Raw genomic sequence first — 23,595 nt, 5'->3', positions numbered from 1 at the left:
GTACACAACGTATAGAAAAGACAGACAGGTGGGCAGAGGGGGTGGGGTTGCTCTGCTGGTAAGGAATGATATTCATTCCCTTGCAAGGGGTGACATAGAATCAGGAGATGTTGAATCAGTATGGATAGAAATGAGGAATTGTAAGGGTAAAAAGACCCTAATGGGAGTTATCTATAGGCCCCCAAACAGTAGCCTCGACATAGGGTGCAAGTTGAACCAGGAGATAAAATTGGCGTGTCACAAATGTAATGCTACGGTGGTTATGGGAGATTTCAACATGCAGGTAGACTGGGAAAATCAGGTTGGAAATGGACCCCAGGAAAGAGAGTTTGTAGAGTGCCTTCGAGATGGATTCTTAGAACAGCTTGTACTGGAGCCTACCAGGGAGAAGGCAATTCTGGATTTAGTGTTGTGTAATGATCCTGATCTGATAAGGTGACTAGAGGTAAAAGAGCCATTAGGAGGCAGTGATCACAACATGATAAGTTTTACTCTGCAAATGGAAAGGCAGAAGGGAAAATCGGAAGTGTCAGTATTACAGTATAGCAAAGGGAATTACAGAGGCATGAGGCGGGAGCTGGCCAAAATTGACTGGAAGGAGGCCCTTGCAGGGAAGACGGTAGAACAGCAATGGCAGGTATTCCTGGGAATGGGAATAATTCCTGGGAATAATAATTCCTTCCATATCACCCCCGTCCTTTATAAACTCCACTGGCTCCCCATCCCCCAGAGAATCCAGTACAAAATCCTCCTCATAACCTACAAAGCCCTCCATAACCTGGCCCCATCCTACCTGACCGACCTCCTCCACAGGCACACTCCCACCTGCACCCTCCGCTCTGCCGCTGCCAATCTCCTATCCCCCCACATCCGGACTAAACTCAGATCCTGGGGGGACAGGGCTTTCTCCATCGCTGCTCCCACCCTATGGAACTCACTACCCCAAACCGTTAGAGACTCCCCCACACTCACCACATTCAAAACATCGCTGAAGTCTCACCTGTTCAGTATTGCCTTCAACCACTGAAGGTCACCTCACCTTCTGTCTCCTTTCTCTGTTCATTTATTTATTTACTTATTTATCTATTTATTCATTTCCCTATGTTCTCAAAATCTCTGTAAAGCGTCTTTGAGTATATGAAAAGCGCTATATAAATAAAATGTATTATTATTATTATTAATGCAGAGGTTGCAGGATCAATTTATCCCAAAGAGGCGGAAAGACTCTAAGGGGAGTAAGAGACACCTGTGGCTGACAAGGGAAGTCAAGGACAGCATAAAAATTAAGGAGAGGAAGTATAACATAGCAAAGAAGAGTGGGAAGACAGAGGATTGGGACTCTTTTAAAGAGCAACAAAAGTTAACTAAAAAGGCAATACGGGGAGAAAAGATGAGGTACGAGGGTAAACTAGCCAATAATATAAAGGAGGATAGCAAAAGTTTTTTTAGGTACGTGAAGAGGAAAAAAATAGTCAAGGCAAATGTGGGTCCCTTGAAGACAGAAGCAGGGGAATTTATTATGGGGAACAAAGAAATGGCAGACGAGTTAAACCATTACTTTGGATCTGTCTTCACTGAGGAAGATACACACAATCTCCCAAATGTTCTAGGGGCCGGAGAACCTAGGGTGATGGAGGAACTGAAGGAAATCCACATTAGGCAAGAAATGGTTTTGGGTAGACTGATGGGACTGAAGGCTGATAAATCCCCAGGGCCTGATGGTCTGCATCCCAGGGTACTTAAGGAGGTGGATCTAGAAATAGTGGAAGCATTGGAGATCATTTTTCAATGTTCTATAGATTCAGGATCAGTTCCTGTGGATTGGAGGATAGCAAATGTTATCCCACTTTTTAAGAAAGGAGGGAGAGAGAAAACGGGTAATTATAGACCAGTTAGTCTGACATCAGTGGTGGGGAAGATGCTGGAGTCAATTATAAAAGACGAAATTGCTGAGCATTTGGATAGCAGTAACAGGATCATTCTGAGTCAGCATGGATTTACGAAGGGGAAATCATGCTTGACAAATCTACTGGAATTTTTTGAGGATGTAACTAGGAAAATTGACAGGGGAGAGTCGGTGGATGTGGTGTACCTCGACTTTCAGAAAGCCTTCGACAAGGTCCCACATAGGAGATTAGTGGGCAAAATTAGAGCACATGGTATTGGGGGTAGGGTACTGACATGGATAGAAAATTGGTTGACAGACAGAAAGCAAAGAGTGGGGATAAATGGGTCCCTTTCGGAATGGCAGGCAGTGACCAGTGGGGTACCGCAAGGTTCGGTGCTGGGACCCCAGCTATTTACGATATACATTAATGACTTAGATGAAGGGATTAAAAGTACCATTAGCAAATTTGCAGATGATACTAAGCTGGGGGGTAGTGTGAATTGTGAGGAAGATGCAATAAGGCTGCAGGGTGACTTGGACAGGTTGTGTGGGTGGGCGGATACATGGCAGATGCAGTTTAATGTAGATAAGTGTCAGGTTATTCACTTTGGAAGTAAGAATGGAAAGGCAGATTATTATCTGAATGGTGTCAAGTTAGGAAGAGGGGATGTTCAACGAGATCTGGGTGTCCTAGTGCATCAGTCACTGAAAGGAAGCATGCAGGTACAGCAGGCAGTGAAGAAAGCCAATGGAATGTTGGCCTTCGTAACAAGAGGAGTTGAGTTTAGGAGCAAAGAGGTCCTTCTACAGTTGTACCGGGCCCTGGTGAGACCGCACCTGGAGTACTGTGTGCAGTTTTGGTCTCCAAATTTGAGGAAGGATATTCTTGCTATTGAGGGCGTGCAGCGTAGGTTCACTAGGTTAATTCCCGGAATGGCGGGACTGTCGTATGTTGAAAGGCTGGAGCAATTAGGCTTGTATACACTGGAATTTAGAAGGATGAGGGGGGATCTTATTGAAACATATAAGATAATTAGGGGATTGGACACATTAGAGGCAGGAAACATGTTCCCAATGTTGGGGGAGTCCAGAACAAGGGCCCACAGTTTAAGAATAAGGGGTAGGCCATTTAGAACGGAGATGAGGAAGAACTTTTTCAGTCAGCGAGTGTTGAAGGTGTGGAATTCTCTGCCTCAGAAGGCAGTGGAGGCCAGTTCGTTGGATGCTTTCAAGAGAGAGCTGGATAGAGCTCTTAAGGATAGCGGAGTGGGGGGGTATGGGGAGAGGGCAGGAACGGGGTACTGATTGAGAGTGATCAGCCATGATCGCATTGAATGGCGGTGCTGACTCGAAGGGCTGAATGGCCTACTCCTGCACCTATTGTCTATTGTCTATTGTCTATTGATTGGATAGCAAATGAGGCCAAATAGCAGTTTTTCACTGTACCTCGGTACTCGTGACAATAATAAACTAAATTAGTGAATGCAATTGTTGCAGTTTTAAGAAATATCATTTGGCACTTTATCCCGTTTTCTCGTTACTTGGGGGACCTGTTCACCCTTCCCTGCTTGGAATCTGCAGTTGCCACCGACACATTCCCCATTGTCTCCTGAGTTTCTCTTTAAATAGGCGTCACCGGGCCTGACCCCGCCCACCTCCTCCCCATTGGCCTGGCGGGTTCAATTCGAATAGGCCCCTCCCATAGCAACTGCGGGTTCGCAACGCATTCCTGGCGGCACGCCGATTGGCCAGCGCTTTGGCGCTCCCAGCCAATGGCGAAGGGGGTCACGCCGATTGGCCAGCGCTTTGGCGCTCCCAGCCAATGGCGGAGGGGGGCGCGTTGATTGGCCAGCGCCTCGGCGTTCACAGCCAATGGCGTTGATTGGTGTAGGCCACGGCTGACGGCGGATGGAGGGCGCGCTGATTGGCGAACGCCTCGGCCAATGGCGGAGGGGGCAGCGCGCTAGCCGCACTTTTCAAAAATCAATCTGCTGCGGGGCCCGCGTCCGGATGAGAGGTTTGAGTGCGCGTCGCCTGCCAGCAGTGGAGAGCGGACCACACTAGACCAGTACGGGCATTCGAGCCGAAGTCAAGAGCCCACATCCCCAGGCTCTGCCCTGTGCTCCCTTTCACCCCGAGCACGGCCCGCCGGAGAGCGGTGCTAAGTTGCTAACCCCCCCTTCCCCTCTAGTCTGAACATTGAACCCCTGCTTTAAAGCGTTTCTCCGTCGTTCCCTGAAGCTTGCCAGGTTCGTAAATTGTTTAAATTCCTCTCGATTTTATTGCATTCGTGAAGATGCATTTACTTGGAAGATGTGGAGTGAGCTCAGCTTCCACCAGTGCGTGCGATAGTGGGGCGTTAAATCACAATGAGTGAGGGGGCGCACTGGAGGAGCTGCAACATTAATGACGTTTTGTGTCTGGTGCCGCGACACGTAACGTTTTTTAAAAAAGAGCCCATCCCTGCTCTCCTTTGTGGCTGAGACCAAGATTGCCAACAGCGGTTACTTCGAAGCACTGGGAAAATACCATCATTGCTGTCTCCGCAAAATCCTTCACGTTCTTTGGAATATCGGTGACCCTATGCAAGTATCCTGTCTCAGGTCAACCAATATCTGGTTTAAGATCTTAGCTAAGGGCCATATCATGTACTTGCCTGACACCAAATTCCCAAAATAGACATTCTTATTTGATCTCTATCATGAGAAGAGAATGCTTGGTGGACATGGGAAGACAATCAAGGATGTGCTCAAAACCTCCTTGAAATGGAGTTCTGATTCCTGCAATCTCTGGTCCATTACTAAAGCTGTTGCTAAGGGAGAAGGAGTATGTGGGATGGGCCGAGAACTTTGAGGGAGAAGTAGAGCAAATGCACAGTCATTGATTTCCAATGTTCTCTAGATTCTGGATATCGATTGGACTATAGAAAATGTAACCCTGGTGAGAATGGAGGGAAAGAGAAAGAGGAATTCCTGACCTGATGACAGTAATTGGGAAATACTGGTCTGAGGTCAAGAATGAAATAATGGAACACCTTGGAAAGAGTCATATAATTGAGCACAGTCAACATGAATTTTGCAACAAAAGTTGTGTTTGATTAGCTGACTGGAGTTCTTTGGCACGATGATGCTCTTGTGTTCTTAATGGCACATTGGATCTCTTGCTCTAGTTCATCTATGTGTTTACCTGCTCTGCTTTCTATCTTCGCCCCTCCTTTCATAGAGACAATTCAGGTTGTCCAAGCAATGCCTCCAGTTTCAAAATCAAAGAGCCTTCTACATGAAACATTTGGAAAGGAGCCATCTATAATAGAAAAGGTAAGGTGAATAATATAGTGAAGATGCCCTTACATTTAATATAGTGAACATACAAGTCAAGTGTTTAATTGTCATATGCATGGAATGGAGCAATGAAATTCTTGCTTGCTGCAGGTTTACAAGCTCATGGATGCAACGAAACAACACATACTGGGTTATCAGACCAGAAGAGAGTAAGCTAAAATACATTGTGCAACCCATAAGACGTCCATTGCTGAGATAGGGTTGTGGTTAGAACTATGCAGTGTGGTTCAAAAGCCTGATGGTTGATCGGAAGAAGCAGTTCTTGAACCTGAAGGTAACGGTTTACAAGCTCCTGTGCCTCATTCCCAGTTGTAGCAGCAAGATGAGAGCATGGCCAGAATGTGTGAGCCTTTGATGATTTTAGTTGCCTTCTTGAGGCTGCACTTCTTGTAGATCCCTTCGATGTCAGGGAGTTCAATATTCCCAAGATGGACAGGGCAATCTCTACCATTTTCCAAAATCTCTCGTTCCTGGGCACAACTTAACAAACCAGACTGTGATTCAACAAATAATACTCTTCACCTTGCATCTGTAGACTTTCAATGTAATATTTGGCAGCATGCCAAATCTCTTCATACGTCCAAAGTAGTAGAGAAGTACTACTTGAGGCTATTGATTTTTCATCGCCCTTCCACTGATGAAGATGGGCTTGGGGAGCTCGGTTTTCCCTTCCTGAACTCGGCAATCAGCTCCTTGGTCTTGCAACATTGAGAGCAAGATTGTTGTTCTGGCACCATCCAGTCATCTGTTATCGCTCATCATTACCTTTTATTTGTCCAATCGCGGTAGTATTGTCATCGGATTTAAAGGTGGCATTGGAGCTGTGTCTGGATAAGCAGTCATGGCTATTAAGAGAGTAGAGGAGGGAACTGAGCATGCCGCCTTGAGGTGCCCCTGAGTTAATTGTCAGTGAGGAGGAAGTGTTGCCCGTTTGTACGTGCTGTGATCTGCTGATGAGGGAGTCAAGGATCCAATTGCATAGGGATAAGAAGAGTCATGAGTGTTTTATTGTCATATGTTCCAGATAGTACAATGAGATTTTTACTTGCTGCAGCACAACAGAATATGTAAACATAGTACACTAAACAATATGATAAACGAGAGAGAAGGAAAAAAAGAAGAGAAACAAAAAGTCCTGGTCCCCTGAGTTGACAATGAGTTTGGAGTGGATGATGGTATTGAGCACAGCTGTGGTCGCTGATCACAGCCTGTCGTACATGTTCTTGTACAAGAGATTTATTCACAAAATGCTGGAGTAACTCAGCAGGTCAGTCTGAAGAAGGGTCTCGACCCGAAACGTCACCTATTCCTTCTCTCCCGAGATGCTGCCTGACCTGCTGAGTTACTCCAGCATTTTGTGAATAAATCGATTTGTACCAGCATCTGCAATTATTTTCTTATACTTCTTGTACAAGAGAACCAGTTCTGAGTAGAGGCCAGTGACATCACATGTCTAACTTCAGATAGCCCTTGCTTTCCATCCCCTCCCCCTTCCCAGTTCTCCCACTAGTCTTGCTGTCTCCAACTACATTCTGTCTCTGTCCCGCCCCCTCCCCTGACATCAGTCTGAAGAAGGGTCTTGACCCAAAACGTCACCCATTCCTTCTCTCCAGAGATGCTGCCTGTTCTGCCGAGTTACTCCAACATTTTGTGTCTACCTTCGATTTAAACCAGCATCTGCAGTTCTTTCCTACAAATCACATCCCTAGTTGATTTGTTTTGATGGTAGGCAAATTGAATTGGCTCCAGGTCCTTGCTAGGGCAGAAGTTGATGTGTCTCTTAACCAACCTCTCAAAGCACTTAATTACCATAGACATTAGTGCCACCAGTCGGTAGTCACTGAAGCTTGCCGCCTTGGTTTTCTTGGGCACTGATATTATGGATGTCGCTTCAAAGACTAGTAACAAGAAACTGCTGATGCTAGTTCACCAAAGAAAGACACAAAATGCTGGAGTAACTCAGTGGGTCAGGTAGCAACTCTGGAGAACATGGATAGGTGGCATTTCAGGTCTGGACCCTTCAGAAGGATTCCTTGTTACTACATTTTGACTGCTGCCACTGCAAAATCAGTCTGAGGAACCTGAGGTAAGCCACGGCAGAATTAATAACCATGCAAATTGAATAACTTGGCTGTAATAAACGCTTTATTAATATCTTGATATTTCCTGCTGTATAATTCATGTGGAATATTTGAATAATCATCATAGCTAATGCTTTGAAATGCATAATTTTGGCTTTGTTCCTCTTTAGGATGGCGATCTTCAAATCAAAAGATCTCCCTCATCACCCCAAGGTGGTCCTAAAAAAAGATCAGCTTTTGAAGACCTCACAAATGTATGTTTGCAACCATGTTCTTCTGTCACAAAATAAATGAATGGCATCCCTTCTTTAACCAAAAAGCTTCTGGAAATTTGAAAAACTGAAAGTTCTGTTTAAACCTGATCTTTTCCTTTGCACCCGTCATAGGCTAAGCAAAGCCAAGCACAAATCCTGATTACAAAGAGAAAAGGTGGGAAGGTGGTGAGTAAGAAAACTCAAAAGGGTGGCGGTGGACAAGAAGCACTGCAAAACAATGAGAATCTAAAAAGGTGAATATTCTTCTGTGTATTTGTGTTCATACGTGTCTGCTTGCAATTGTATATCATGATGAAAGTTCTTTAAAAAATTTCTCAATGATTTGTTTTTTAACTAATTAGTTGCTGCAATAACAGGAATGTGTTTATTTTTACTTTTGTCATGTGTACTGAGGTACAGTGAAAAGCTTTTTTGTGCACTAAAGGACCATACATGATTACTATCAAGCGGTCCACGGTGTACAGATACAGTGTATAACATTTAGGTAAAGTCCGATTAAAGACAGTTTGAAGGTCCCCAGTGGGGTAGATGGGAGGTCCGGACTGCTCTCTAGTTAGTGAGAGGATGGTTTGGTGGCCTGATAACAGCTAGGAAGAAATTGTCCCTGAATCTGGAGGTATGCGTTTTCAAACTTCTGTACCTCTTGCCAGAGGGGAGAAGAAAGGGTGTTACTAGTCCTTGATTATGCTGGTGATCTTGCCGAGGCAGCATGAAGGGTTGATGGACTCAATCGAAGGGTGGTTGGTTTGCGTGATGGACTGGACTGCATCCACAAGTCTCAGCAATTTCTTGCGGTATTGAATGGACCTGTGGTTGGTTATGTTTCCTCCGAGTGGTTTGACTGGGGGAAATTTGTTTCCCCTTTTGAAATACAGTATGTTGTTTTAATATTGGCATGCTTCACCACAGCAGTTGTTTGGGGTCTTGCTGCTTCAACCTGAATGCTTCAATTACATAGTGATGCACTCTAATGTGGAAGAAGGAACTGCAGATGCTGGTTTAAACTGAAGAGGGACACAAAAAGCTGGAGTAACTGAGTGGGACAGGCAACACCTCTGGAGAGAAGGAATGGGTGACGTTTCAGGTCAAGACCCTTCTTCAGCACTCAAATGTGTTCAAATCAACAGGCTTCTGATCCAAAAGTGTTATTTCAACCGAGTTTTCCACAGTTATTTCTCTTGGTTTAAGTAACTTTATTTATCTTGTGAAAGTATTTTATGTCTTTGCAGTTTTTCCTTAATGTTAACTAGTTCCTAGGTTCTTTGAAAACTGTGCACTAAAAATGAATTGAGTAACTTTCCTGCAAACACACATAACCCTCCAAATTTAGGAAGCATCCATTTTGATAGTTCACTGTGCCCCAACTTACCTATAACCTATCTGGGGCAGAGGTGACCTGTACAAGAGGGATGGGTTGCATTTAACTGGAGTAGAACCAATATCCTGGTGGGCAAGTTTGCTAGTGCTGCTCGGGAATGTTTCAACTAGAATGGCAGGTGGACGGGATCCAATGCAATAGCAAGGCAGGTGGAGGCTACATGGGTGGAGCTGACAAATATCTCTATCTATTCCCCGTATAGTTTTATACATCTCTATAAGATTATCCCATTCCCTCCTGCCCTCCAAGGAATGATGTTATAGCCTGCCCAACCTCACTCTCTAGCTCAGGACCTTGAGACCTGGCAACATTCGCGTAAATCTTTTCTGCACCCATTCCAGCTGACTAGCATCTTTCACATAGCAAGATGACCAAAACTCAACACAATACCACTGGCCAATGTCTTGTATAGCTGTAACATAACATTCCAACTTCTGTACTAATTTCTCTGACTCATGGGGGGCAATATGCCAAAAGCTTTTTTCACCAACCTATCTAGCTGTGATGCCACTTTCAGGGAACTATATACTCCCAGATACACTTCCACAATACTCACCAGGGAGAAGTTGGGCAGGCTAGGACTTTATTCCATTCATTGCTAGACCTTGTAAGGAAATATCAGCAATTCTATCTTGGAACCATGAGCATTTCTCTAGGTAACTACCTCCCAGATTCTGATTCCGGTGAAAATGTAAAAGTTGAAAACTTGCTGCTCTGAGATTGCATTCCTCCAATCGCAGTGCCAAACAGTCCAGTTTCCAACACTTCTGCTTGGGAATCAGTCCATTGAACCTGTCCCAAATGGACATCATACAGGATCTGCAAGAAAAGTATGAGTGTTTTTCTATTTAGTTTAGTTTAAAGATACAGTGCGGAAACCAACCAGCGATCCCCGCACATTAACGGCATCCTGCACACACTAGCGATGATTCACATTTTTTATGCCAAGCCAATTAACCCACAAACCTGTACATCTTTAGAGTGTGGGGGGAGACCAAAGGTCTCTGAGAAAACCCATGCAGGTCACGGGGAGAATGTACTGACAACACCAGTAGTCAAGATTGAACCCGGATCGCTGGCGCTGTAAGGAAGTAGCTCTATGCCACCGTGCTGACCTTATTTATCGATTTTAGTTAAATATTTGGGTTCTTGGTGATTGTGAATGTTTTGGATTTTAAATTGAGTTCCTGACATTAGATTCCATGCCATTTTTGACAAGCTGGTCTGGAGGTGAGGTGGGTGCTGTGGGGATTTTGCCCGGTTCCTTGTGAAGAGATCTTGCTGCCATTCAGGGCCTTCAGCTCTCAAGCCAGCCCCGTCCTTAGGCTGACAACAGATTGCTGGAAGGCAAGTTCGTACATGCCACATTTGTTAGCGGCTACTCTGGATGGCTTGCTGCTGACATCAAGTTTGGGTCCATTGTTAAATTGCCTCCAATAATTTGTTGCTAAACAATAATTGAGATGCAATAATTACAAATTGCCTTTTGTTAAATATCTCAGTGAAAGTAGATTACTCTATCCTTTTCCTCTCAATCTGAATGCACAGTATATTGAGAATGTATACTGTACTCTATCCATTGCATAAAAATATCCACTATAAATTCTATTAGTCCTTATTTGCAAATGCTAATACAGTTTGTATCTGAGGATTGCTTTCTAAAATTGTTTTTGTTTAGTTGAGTAACTCTTAAACTTTGGCTCTCATTGGTTTCATCCTGACGTCTGTGTGGAGTTTTCACATTCTCCCTATGACCACATATGTTTCCTCTGGGTGCTGAAGTTTAGTTTAGAGATACAGTGCGGAAACAGTCTCTTCGGCCCACCAAGTCCGCACCGACCAGCGATCCCTGTACATCAACACTATCCTATACACACTAGGGACAATTTACATTTATACCAAGCCAATTAACCTATAAACCTGTACGTCTTTGGTGTGGGTGGAAATCAAAGATCTCTGAGAAAACCCATGCGGTCACAGGGAGAACGTACAAACTCCATACAGGCAGCACCCATGGTCGGGATCGAACCTGGTCTCTGGCACTGTAGGGCAGCACCATGTCCTCTGCGCCACCGTGCCTCCATATCCTGACGACCTGCAGGTTTGTGGGTTAATTGACCTCTGAATTGTCCCTAGTGTGCAGGGAGTAATCGCGAAAATGGGATAACCTACAACTAGTGTGGATGGGTGTTCAATGGTCGGTGGGCCGAAGGGCCAGTTTCAATGCTGTCTCTCTCTAAACTAAGCTAAACTCATTGCATAAAGGATCTTGTATGTGATATAATTGTGATGTAATTACTTGTAAAAGGAGTTGAATGGTGGAATTTTGTGCTTGAAGGGAAGCTGTGGGTGCAGTCCTTCTAGCACTAATGACTTCCTTTCCAGACTATGTCAGACAGGCTGTATAATTAATGGCAAAGCCCTGATGGTGCTAAATACATCTTTCATTTTCCCTTTCTCCTTTTAGCACAGGGTTTAAAGCTTCTCAGGAACGTCTTGACAGCGCAAAAGAGAAATCGCCCAAGACACCAGAAGCACCTGTGGAAAAAGCAGATGATGTTGCTAAATCAGCAGAAGTACAGGTAATCATGATGCACATTTTTCCAGAGAATCTAATGGCAGAGGCCACTGCCACATTACAAATTATTGGCCCCAGTAAATTTAAGTGAAGTGATGGGCCATGTGGAATTCACACACTGACCATTCTGCACCAGAGACTTCTCAAACAGGCTCGGTAAAAAGGAGAGTAAAATAAAAGAACGCAGTGCTGGAGTAACTCAGCGGGTCAGGCAGCATCTCTGGAGGACATGGACCAGGTGGCATTTAGGGTCGGCACCTTTCTTCAGACTGAATACTAAAAGGGCAATGTTTGTGATGTGTGGCACATGTTCTACACATTTAAATTTTATTCATACTGTCATTGTGTGCTTTTGTTCAACATTAGATTACTTTTAAGTATGCTCTTCAGGCCCCAGAACAAAAGAAGTTGTGTTGTCGATAAAGAGCAAAAAAACCGATTTAATCTTGAAGTTCTGCTTAATTTTTTATTTGACCTGAACGCTTTGAATAAATTCTGTATCTTACGCACCATTGCTGGGTATTAATGATATCTAGATAATATTGAAGCATAGGACCAGTTTCTTGCCTCGGAAATTCTAGTAATCAAACTGAAGAGCCAAATACCTTTTAATGCCAAAGATATTGACATTTTTAAAACTCTCTTGGATGTTCTTACATTCTGAAATTCTGACTGGCCACCAGCTTACTGGGCTTTCACATCTGCTAACAATTCCTCATGATTTTATTAGGATCAATGTCTTTAGTTCTCTGAAAGTAGTAGCACAAGTAGACAGAGTAATAAATAAACCATATGGTATATTTGCCTTCATCATTTAGGGCATTGAGTATAAGAGTCAGGAAGTCACGATGCAGCTTTATAAAATATGGGATTTATTTTTAAAAACACAAGCAGCCAGCTGAATTTTTAAAACAAAGCATATTGTCACAATAGGGTTACTCTTTATTGTAATCGAACATGATAACCCATGTCTGTGAAGTTTATTGGAGTTGACAAATGCGTTCAGTACCCATTGAATTAGATAGTTCATAATAATTTCTAACATAACCAATGCCTGGGTTTATTGAATATTGTTTATTTTGATGGCTAATTGGGGGGAACAACTACAGTGTTATGCTCTTGCCGAGTTCATGAGTGCTATCTTTTGCTAATCTGGATTTATTTTGTAGTCTTCTCCTTATGAAGACGTTGATGAGGAGAATCTGATGGACCCGTTCCTAAATGCAATCTATGCAAAGGATATATTTGATTACATGAAAGAGCGGGAGGTAGGTTTTCTGGTAATATTTATAACTTCCTGTTTCAAAAACTATTAATATTTTAGATTTTGCAGCAAGAATGTTAGGTTCCTGATTATGCATGTAGTGTTTAGTTTATTGTCACGTGTGCCAAGTGCAGTGAAAAGTTTTTGGTGCATGCTAACCAATCGGCGGAAAGACCATGCATGATTATAATCGTGCCATCATCCATAGTGTACAATTACATGATAAAGCTCATTGCTGTTATTTTATCATTGAACGATCATTTTGAATTTGGAAATATGTGACAGAAGCACGCTATAGCCTCCACTCAAAAGCTCTTGTGCCCCTCGGGTTTAGTGATCAAACGTTGTGTGCTTTTTGTTTTAACATTTGGTCTTTTAAAAAAATAAATACAATCCTGGTAAATAACTGGATTGCAATATGGCTGCTGGTGCTGTAAATTATGATAATAATCTAAGCTTCTGTTGGTGACTTGCTGCGAACATGGAAAATTTGTCGTACTAGATTTAAATAGTTGAAAACTGGTGTTTGCTGATTAAAAAAATATATATGCTGGCAACTTATTTTTGGGATGAATAAATGGATTTGATTGAGTTTGTGACTGTTTGATAGACGGGGCAAATGCTCCTATGCATGGCACTTATGTAATCCAAGCTGGTACTGCGAAGTGCTAGCCGGGATTGAGGTTTGTTGGGAGGAAAGAAATAATAGATTCTGTTATCACCTATCAGTCAAGCAGTAGGAGATGGCGATAAGGGAAGCTGGAATATGTTTTTCTTTTTTTATCCTTATCTGAGTTTACGTCAAAGTCAAGATTAGTTGGCAAAGTGGATCAAGGTATGGCAATTGGATTTTAACTCTGACAAGTGTGAGATGTTGCACTTTGGCATGTCAAACCCCCAGGGCAGGACTTGCACAGTCAGAGCTCTGGAGAGTGTTGCACCACAGAGATCTGAGAATGGTTCCCTGAATGTGGCAGTTCATTGGGACATTGTGGTGAAGAAGGCATTTGGCACAAAAAGATAAAATGCTGGAATAACTCAGCTGGTCAGACAGCATCTCTGGTATACATGGAAAGGTGGTGTTTTGGGTTTGCAACCCTTCAGTCTGCCACACTTGCTTCATTGGGAAAGATATTGAGTATAAAAGTTGGGACGTCGTTATGCAGCTGTGCAGGTTGGTGGCGAGACCACACTTGGGAGTACAATTTGTAGTCCCGGTCACCCAGCTACAGGACAGATGGATGCAAAAGACATTCACCTGGATGCAACGTGGGCTTCAGTTGGAGAGGTTGAATAGGCAGGAGCCTTTTTTTTTAGTGTAGAAGGCCAGGGGGTGATCTTATTGAGTTGTACAAGAAATGGTGCTAGGTTCACTTTTATTTACATCTTGTAAGAATTTGGTTGCGTGTGTGTGTGTTTAAAATTAATCATTGCTGTGATCCATTTCATGACAATATTATTTTTGGGCCTGGCAGAAGAAATTTGTTCTGAAAGGCTACATGGAAAAGCAGCCTGACCTGAATATTGAGATGAGAGCCATTTTGGTGGACTGGATGGTTGAAATACAGGTTGGTATGGTATTCACATTCACTAGTCATAGAGTCATACAGCACAGAAACAGTCCCTTTATCCCAAAGTCCATGCTGACGAAGATATCCCACATTTGGCCCACAGCCCTATAATGAAGACGCACCTTTGGACTAAGACTCCAGTGCCAAACTGATGACATGCTGCAGTCTTTCAAATAAAAGACTGCAGCAATTGTTCTCTCGGGTAAATTTAAAACATCCAATGATAACTCTTTCTCACAGTGTTCTCCAGTGTCCTGTCCAATATTTACCTCTCAATCCACACACGGACTACCAAGAAAAACACATCAGATCACTGCAGTTTGTGGACTCCTTTATTTGCATTTGACTGTAATGAGGTCACATTACTGATAAATGCAGCTTTAAAGTACGGGACATCTGGGGATCATGAATGGTGCACAGCAAAATGAATCTCTATTCATTCACAAATTTGTATATGGTGAAAAAGAGGGGCTAAAGTTAGTCGTGTGATCGGAGAGGTATGGGACTTTCCAAGGTTATGAATGTCTGATTTGTGTACAGCCCATAGATACAAGTAAACATTTGGATGCCCGGTAGGATGAATTTGCCGGTTGCTGGGGCTGCAGGCATAGTCTGCCGTGCGTGACTTGGTTCATGGCAATATTTGAATGCCTGAGCTACACGTCCTGGTTTGACTATGTGTAGCTCTTGAATGGGCTACATTTTTATTTAAATATATTGCTGGGCAGCTGAATTTATGACTGTTTGGGTTAAGAACAGTTGTGAGGAACTGAACGCTTTCGTAACCTGGGACATTCAATACCCTTTACCCTGACGCAACATTGCCATTTAGGTAATTTGATGCCTCTGGGCAGATCCGTGGGAGTCACCGCCAGTTGCCCCCTTTCCGATTTCTTTATATCCAATAACCCTAATGTTTTCCACTGCCTCAACAATCGTAAAAATTAGTTAATCCCCTGAAATTTAACTTTAATTTACTAGTATGGAACCTTGTTAAATGCCTTTTAGTAGTCCAAAGAAGCAATGCCAATTGACATTCCTTGTTGAATTGGTTTTCTTGACATGACCTGTATGTATGTAAACACAAACACCAGATTGGCTCATCCATATCGCATCCATATATTGTCATAAACAGTTAAACCATGTAAAAACAGACCCTTTGGCCCAACTTTCCCATGCCGACCAACATGCCCCATCAACATTAGTCGCACCTGCCTGCATTTGGTCAATATGCCTCCAAAATCTATCCTTTCATGCACCTGTCTAAATGTGTCTTATGCGTGTGATAGTAACTACCTCCTCTGGCAGATCATTCCATACACCTATCACTCTTTGTGATTTTAAAAAAAAAGAGTTGCCCCACAGGTTCCTATTAAAATCTTTCCCCCTCATCTTAAATCTCTGCCCCCTGTTTCTCGATTTCCCCTACTCTGGGTTAAAGATTCTGTGCATTTACCCAATCTATTCCCCTCATGATCTTGTATACCTCTGTGAGAGCACCTGTCTTCCTCCCGTGCCCCAAGCAAGAAAGTCCTCGCCATGTCAGGCCCACAAGTCCTGGCAACATCCTCGTAAATCCTGTCTGCACCTTTTCCAGCTTTCCTATAACAGGGTGACCAAAATTGAACGCAGTACTTTGAATATGGCTTCACCAATGTGTTGTACAACTATAACATGATCTCCCAAGTTCTATACTCAATATCTATGGATTCCAAGAGGTTTTGAACCATGTTAAACCAACAGATGTCTATTGCTGGTTTCTCTGGCACATGTACCAGTGATTTTATTTAGATCTGAACAGACAATTCAGTTGCTGTGGTAACGGTATTGTGGTCAGCTCCTTTCTTAAAATAGTACATCTGAAGGTCATTTTAAGAGGCTCTTTACTATCGTATACCAGGCCATGCTGTGGCAAACTGTATAATTTTGCATTATGTTGATTATCTCCCAAAATAATTCATTGATGTGAAGCCCTTCTTTCTGTTTAGGAAAATTTTGAGTTGAATCATGAGACTCTGTACCTGGCAGTGAAGCTGGTGGATCATTTCTTGTCCAAGGTGGTGTGTATGAGGGAAACGTTACAGTTGCTTGGTTCTACAGCAATCCTGATTGCTGCAAAGTTCGACGTAAGCATACTACTTCATTTTTGTACGGATTTTGTTCTTCCTGATCCTTTTCCCTATCCTGCATGGAGCTTGGGAGAAAATGCTAATTGTTAAGAAACAGGTAGCAGGGCACCACTTAATGACAGGGAAATGTGTAACAAATCTGCTAGCTTTTCTGAGGATGTACCAAGCAGCATGGACAATGGGAATCGGTTAATGTGGTGTATTTGGATTTTCAGTTCACTTTCAAGCTCGTCAAAGGCTGTGTATTGGTGTGGTTTCAGAATTGATTAACTGACAGAAAACTAGGATTTTTTGTTTGGATTGGGAGACTGTGACTGCATATTGTAGGGATCAATGCTCAGGTTGCCACGGTTCACTATTTGGGATAAGAGTATATGCAAAAAATATTGTTCACCAGGTGATTCCTTGGATGGGGGTGGAAGAGTTGCCCGTTGAAGAGCGATGAAGAATTCTTGACCCATATTCTAGAGTTTGGAGTACAAATGTGACACAGGAAATTGCTGGGATCTTGAACAAAAATAAGGTGCTGGAGTAACTGTAGGGTCAGGCAGTATTTGTGGAGGGAATGAACGATGAGCAGTTGGCATGTATTTCAAGAGGCTTTACTGGATTAAAGCTATTATTTTCTAAGATAACAATAGACAAATAATAATACAATTTTACTTTATTTAGATTTCCAAAAGGCCTTTGACTGAGGTACACAATGATAGATATGCTTGAACTCTTAAATATGAAGGGTGAATGTGGAGTTGGGGAGGGGCTGAACCAAAGTAGCTGAATGGAATTTTAGAAAGAAAAAATCAATGAGAACCCATTTACCTAAAGAGTGGTACGAAATTACTACTGGGAGGTTGAAGTAAATAATGTAAGTGTGTTTCAGGGGAGCCTGGACAAGCTCAAGAAATGAGGGAATTGGAGGGTTACGCTGATAGATTAGAATGAAGAAAGACTGAAGGAGGCTTGGTGGAACATTAGCTACTGCCTCTCTCTCCATCCCTCCCCTTTCCTAATTTTCTGACTGTCCTTGTTTACATCTTATCGCTGTTTGCTTTGTTGTTACCTTCTCCTAGCTAACAATGATCTATTATACATTTTCCTTGAATCCTCATCTCCTTTGATTCGTTTTCACACCTGAACTTTCCTTATCTCTGTATCTCCCTATCTCCTGATTCAGTCTGAAGAAGGGTCTCGACCCGAAACATCACCCATAGCATCCATCCAGAGATCCTGCCTGCCCCACTGAATTACTCCAGCATTTTGTGTCTTATCTTCGGTTGAAACAAGCATCTGCAGTTCCTTCCTACAACATTAGCTACTGTGAACTGGTTCTGTGCTCTTTAAATGGTGTAATTCTTTTAGGAGCGTTGCCCTCCCTGCGTGGATGACTTCCTATACATTTGTGATGATGCATACCAAAGAGAAGAGCTGCTTTCAATGGAAGTGAACATTCTGCGAACACTGAAGTTTGACATCAATGTTCCAGTGGCCTATCGATTCTTGAGGAGATATGCAAAGGTTGATTGCTTCATATCAATGAGAATGTTATTTGACCCTAAATACGATATTATTGTTTACTTATCCCCTTCTTGAAGAACTGGCTGCTTCTGGGATGTGATTGTCCAGTTATCTTGTCAAAACTATTTCTATTTCCATGGTTGGGGAGATAAGATGTAATTATTTTGAGAAGAATGGCAGATGTGAAGAGTAGAGACTCAATGTAGGTCTAATAGATTGAGCTCCAGCTGACACTTTGGTGTATGAAGACCATTCCTGAGGATACTATATATCCCTGAAGAACTTGACTGGTCACAAAATATATTATACAAAATAAATATATATAGTCTGAAAATACTATTGTGATCATTGGAGTTCCTTGGGGATATGGGGTCTATATAAATAAAAACTTGGACATAAATGTAGATGGTTTACATAAAGATTTAATCAGATTTGAGAGGGATGTTGGGAGCAAACTTATCACTCAGAAGGTTGCACAAATCTGCAATGAGCTGCCAGAGGAAGCTAAAGAAGCATTTACAATTGTGGTAGGCACACCATGCTGGAGTAACTCAGCGGGGCAGGCAGCATCTCTGGAGAGAAGCAATGGGTGATGTTTTGGGTTGAGACCCTTCTTCAGACTGGAGATGGGTCTCGTCCTGACACGTCTCTTATTCCTTCTCTTCAGAGATGCTGCCTGTCCCGCAGAGTTACTCCAGGATTGTGTGTCTCTTTGGTTTAAACCAGCATCTGCATTTCCTTCCCACGCATTTACAATTGTGACTTCTAAAAGACATTTGCACAGTTACATGGATAGGGAGGGTTTTGAGGGCCACGGGTCAAATGGAACTAGATCAGAATGCCCACTTGGTCAGCGTGAAAAGGTGGGTCAAAGAGCCTGTTTCCAGATCTATTTGGTCTGTACATCTCTGACTTTGACACAAAGCAAATCTAAGCAGCATCATTTGGGCAAATGGGCTTCCTTCCATACTCCTTTTTTGTTGTCAAAGGATCTGCACAGCTGCTTGTACTTAGTTTGTTATACTTTATTGGACTAATCTATGTATACCATCTCACAATCTGAATATTGATGTTTGCAGTGTGCCAGAGCCAACCTTGAGACACTGACTCTTGCCCGCTACATCTGTGAGTTAACTCTGCAGGAATATGAGTTTATTTGGGAAAGTGCTTCCAAACTGGCCTCATCCTGCCTGCTATTGGCCCTCAAAATGAAAGATCTTGGAGGATGGGTAAGTGGTGGTTACTGTATATTATTAGTCACAGACGGTGTAACTTTCTATTTCTCAACATATTTTTTGTTGTCATCTTCGACCAAATACATAGATAGAAACATAGAAACATAGAAAATAGGTGCAGGAGTAGGCCATTCGGCCCTTCGAGCCTGCACCGCCATTCAATATGATCATGGCTGATCATTCAGCTCAGTAGCCTGTACCTGCCTTCTCTCCATACCCCCTGATCCCTTTAGCAAAAAGGGCCACATCTAACTCCCTCTTAAATATAGCCAATGAACTGGCCTCAACTACCTTCTGTGGCAGAGAATTCCACAGACTCACCACTCTCTGTGTGAAGAAATGTTTTCTCATCTCGGTCCTAAAAGACTTCCCCCTTATCCTTAAGCTGTGACCCCTGGTTCTGGACTCCCCCAACATCGGGAACAATTTTCCCGCATCTAGCCTCTCCAACCCCTTAAGAATTTTATATGTTTCTATAAGATCCCCCCTCAGTCTTCTAAATTCCAGCGAGTACAAGCCCAGTCTATCTAGTCTTTCCTCATATGTAAGTCCCGCCATCCCAGGGATCAATCTGGTGAACCTTCTCTGTACTCCCTCTAAGGCAAGAACGTCTTTCCTCAGGTTAGGAGACCAAAACTGCACACAATACTCCAGGTGCGGTCTCACCAAGGCCCTGTACAACTGCAGCAGAACCTCCCTGCTCCTAAACTCAAATCCTCTTGCTATGAATGCCAACATACCATTCGCTTTCTTCACTGCCTGCTGCACCTGCATGCTTGCTTTCAATGACTGGTGCACCATGATCTCCTCTGTGCTTCCAAAACTCTCGTGGTGGTCTGTCATTGGAGCTATGAGCTTGCTGGATTAAAATTCCCAATTTCATTTTTTTCCTTCCCTTTCGGGAAGTGCAGTTGGCTTCTATCTAATATTTTTCTATAATTAGTACTGTTGAAAAGATCAGATTCAACAACAGATGTGCTATGATTCCTATGTATCTGACTTGCCATTTAGTTTTGAAGTATGCATTTGAGGACAAGATAAGGTAATAAATTCACAAAATCTGCTGCAGTTTTTAAAAAACAGTGAATTTGGGAAATGTGGCTTTGTGTTTCAGACTCCAACACTGCAACATTACACCGGATACCAGTTCACTGATCTGCACTCGCTGATGAGGAGACTGAACCTTTTACTTTACAATAAGCACGATGAAAGGCTGAAGGCTGTGCAGTACAAGTATGCTCACAAGTAAGAATCTAACTGTCTATAAGTATTCCTCCCAATATATTTCGTGGTGGAAATGAAGCATCTCACCTGGTGATAGTCGAAGATCAAGGCATTGCTAACTCTTTCAATTAATAAAAGGTTATTATGATTTCTAGTTTTATAGCTACAGAAGGAAGCCAATAAGCTCCCTGGGTCAATTAGATTGTGGATCATTGGTATATTTTGGGACCTTATTCAGAACCAGACTATTGACCTAGCCTGAACCAGACTATTGACCTAGCCTGCACACAGGTTCAGATCTGCACTGCCCTTTGCATTATAAAAGGTTCTCAAACTCTTGTCTGCATGGCTGTGCTCTGATAAAATATGTACCTCTGTATTTTAAAGACCTTAATTAAATTATATCTCCTTCTGCTCTCATCCCCACTTCCCCCATATTCTCATGATGCTGTATTGCGCCTTCTTTAAAACCAATATCCTTTTTGAGCTTGAATGCCCAACACCCTATGCTAGATGGAGCAGATAACGACTGTATTGTGGAAATATACCTTCCATATTTTGGCCTTGTACAAGGACAAAGTGAATTTCCAGAAAACTGCTTTAAGTGTCGAATAGGTCAGGAGGACACATAATTGGCAACAATGCTGAATACAAGATTCAACAGTCAGTGTCAATGTGTCGCTGGTCATTTTGCATTTTATATCCACCCATCGCCTTTTTGTGAATTTGGGCATCCAAATCTTAATCCTAATTTTCTCATCTTTTTTGATGTTCCACTTTGTCTTTATTGGTGGCTACAAGAAACTGCAGATGCTGGTTTACAAAAAAGACAGTGCTAGAATAACTGAGTGGGTCAGACAGTATCTCTAGCGAGGATGGATAGGTGACATTTTGGGTTTGGGCCTGAAGATGGGTCCTGACCTGAAAAGTCACTTATCCATGTTCTCCGGAGATGCTGTTTGACCCGCTGAGTTACTCCAGCACTGTCTTTTTTTGGCTTTGATGGTGATACCAATAAAAAATAGGTAATCGGAAGATGGCATCTGAGTCCTTTGCATTGTAACTAAAATCTGACACAGAAAAAGTCGAAAACCTGTTCACAAGACCTGCCTGATTTGTGGCCCTAGCTTAAGAACTATGTTGTGAGAGCAAGTGGGACACTGAATTGTAAATTGTTCAGGCATTTCTGAGTCTTCATAAGATCTATAATCTTTTCCTATAAATGCATTGTCCTTGAGTGTTTTTAATTGCATTTTGATTTTTTTTAAAATTAGGGTGTTCTTTGAAGTGGCAAAAATTCCACCCTTAGATGTTCTGAAGCTTGAAGAACAACTGAAATTGAACACCATCTAAATCAGAGATCCTGGCTATTGGGGGAAATGATATTGTATTTCATTGCACTTGTGTGTGTGGCTTGCTGTGTTTGTAGGTGTAAATACTTGTAGCATTTGCTTAATATTTCTTCACGATGATATCTCTGCTAAGCAGAAATAATTGTGGATGATCTGGTAACTCGAATACTGCAAACATTGAAATACAGTATCTGAATTCTTAAATTAAGAGTAGAATGGGCCATTTTAAATTATAGTAGGGTGGGTGGGGGGGAGGGGGGGGGGGAGAGCTGGGGTTGTAAACATTTTATAATCTTAAATTGCAAATATACCATGAAAAGCAACTATGTATTTTTACCACAAGATCAGAAGCAAGAATTAATTACCACAAAATTGATTCCTTATCTTTCACATCTGAATATTTTTGGAGATAAAATAATTATTCCTAAATTTGCAGACTAAAAGAGCATATTGTTATTACAAAAAAAATATTGTTTTGTTAAAATAGGCTATTGGGGAACTTTGCTTGTTTTAAGTCTTTCCCAGAAATCCCATTATATAGCATTATGTAGCAATACTGCAGTGAAAGAAAAAATCCATTCTCCTAGGCAACCCTGATTCTTTTTGTTTTGCTTCCCCCACTGATTCTTGTTTATTTGGTTAAAAAAATCCCAACTTGCAAAAACAGCTGAACTTTTTTTCTCAATTGGCAAAAAAATGTTGAAGATTGGCGCAAACTAATATAAACCCATTTTAATTTCTTCAGATATTACCCAATCCTCCCGTTTGTAGTTATCTCTGCTGCTGTGAAAGTGGCCTTACCACTGCTTTAATGCAGCTCAGTTGTTCCACTATCCTGTCGAACAGATCCAGGAGCTTGTGTATTTTGCCAATTGCATATGACTTTTTATTTAAGATACACCTGATATATGCTAAATGTCATGACTTTTGTTAAGAGGGGAAAGAAAATATTGCTTTGCTACTTTTGGGGGTGGTGGGAGGGAAGTGTACTATAATAGCTAATTCTATGACTATTGGTTAGTTTTTAAAATCTTAATTATAAACAATGACCTGATGTTTTAGAAACTACTGTTATTAATGTACAGGAACTTATTGATCATACAGTTTTTCAATGTTGCTGTTAATTACCAATTGTAAGAATGTATATATTATGTGTATTTGAAACAATTTAAATTATGCTTTGGAAGCTATTTGTCAAGTATTTAAATGTGTTTAAAGATTTTGTCACGGAAAAAAAAGAATATGATGTGTATAAATATATATGTTTGAGTACTTTTTTGATCCACACTTTGAGTCCTCTCTATTTTCATGTCCAAGTGTGTCTAACTTCTCTTGTAAAATAAATTAAATGTACTATTGTGGTAGATTTTATTTGTAATAAATTTCACTTTCTATCACGTTTAAAAATTGGTCTTTTTTAAAAACTGATCATTGTCGGTAGTTGTGTTGTAACGCGATAGTAGTATTCCTAAGATACCAATCTTTTATAAATTATGTTTGTAAAGATGATTGTGTCAATGGGGAAAAAGGGGTGAGGTCTTCAGGTTTTGAGTTTGTCATAAATACTGCTTTAATCCAAAACAGTTTTTTTCTTGCCAATGTCCAAAGTAAATAAGTGTTTTTCCAATTCCTGGTCAAAATTGCATTATAACCAATCTGCCCTGTGTAATGCAAATGTTCCCTAATTCAACACTTACATTATATCCAATATGTGTCATGGAAACATGTCAAGAAGGGTCCAGACCCAAAACGTCACCTATTCAT

At 41.9% G+C, this 23,595-nt stretch overlaps 1 protein-coding gene across 2 annotated transcripts in view; it reads left to right on the top strand.

Annotated features, from left to right (window-relative positions):
- The window catches only part of ccnb3 (cyclin B3), an 87,405-nt gene extending 65,357 nt beyond the window's left edge, over positions 1–22,048 (top strand). Inside the window, exons 1-12 of one of the 2 annotated variants that reach the window (XM_078412422.1) lie at positions 3,923–4,137; positions 5,111–5,205; positions 7,481–7,564; positions 7,697–7,818; positions 11,431–11,545; positions 12,711–12,809; positions 14,281–14,373; positions 16,365–16,502; positions 17,865–18,020; positions 19,100–19,249; positions 20,370–20,500; positions 21,754–22,048. In XM_078412422.1, coding sequence (XP_078268548.1) covers positions 5,134–5,205; positions 7,481–7,564; positions 7,697–7,818; positions 11,431–11,545; positions 12,711–12,809; positions 14,281–14,373; positions 16,365–16,502; positions 17,865–18,020; positions 19,100–19,249; positions 20,370–20,500; positions 21,754–21,832 — 1,239 coding nt within the window. In that variant the 5' untranslated portion in view covers positions 3,923–4,137; positions 5,111–5,133 and the 3' untranslated portion in view covers positions 21,833–22,048. Of the gene's footprint in view, positions 1–3,922; positions 4,138–5,110; positions 5,206–7,480; positions 7,565–7,696; positions 7,819–11,430; positions 11,546–12,710; positions 12,810–14,280; positions 14,374–16,364; positions 16,503–17,864; positions 18,021–19,099; positions 19,250–20,369; positions 20,501–21,753 lie in introns of those variants that run through there. The other variant, XM_078412423.1, reaches the window with a different exon arrangement.
- The last annotated feature ends 1,547 nt before the right edge of the window (positions 22,049–23,595 follow it).

This window comes from Rhinoraja longicauda, chromosome 15 (assembly GCF_053455715.1).
Source record: "Rhinoraja longicauda isolate Sanriku21f chromosome 15, sRhiLon1.1, whole genome shotgun sequence".
Lineage (NCBI taxonomy): Eukaryota > Metazoa > Chordata > Chondrichthyes > Rajiformes > Arhynchobatidae > Rhinoraja > Rhinoraja longicauda.
This window is presented reverse-complemented; position numbering and strand designations above follow the sequence as displayed.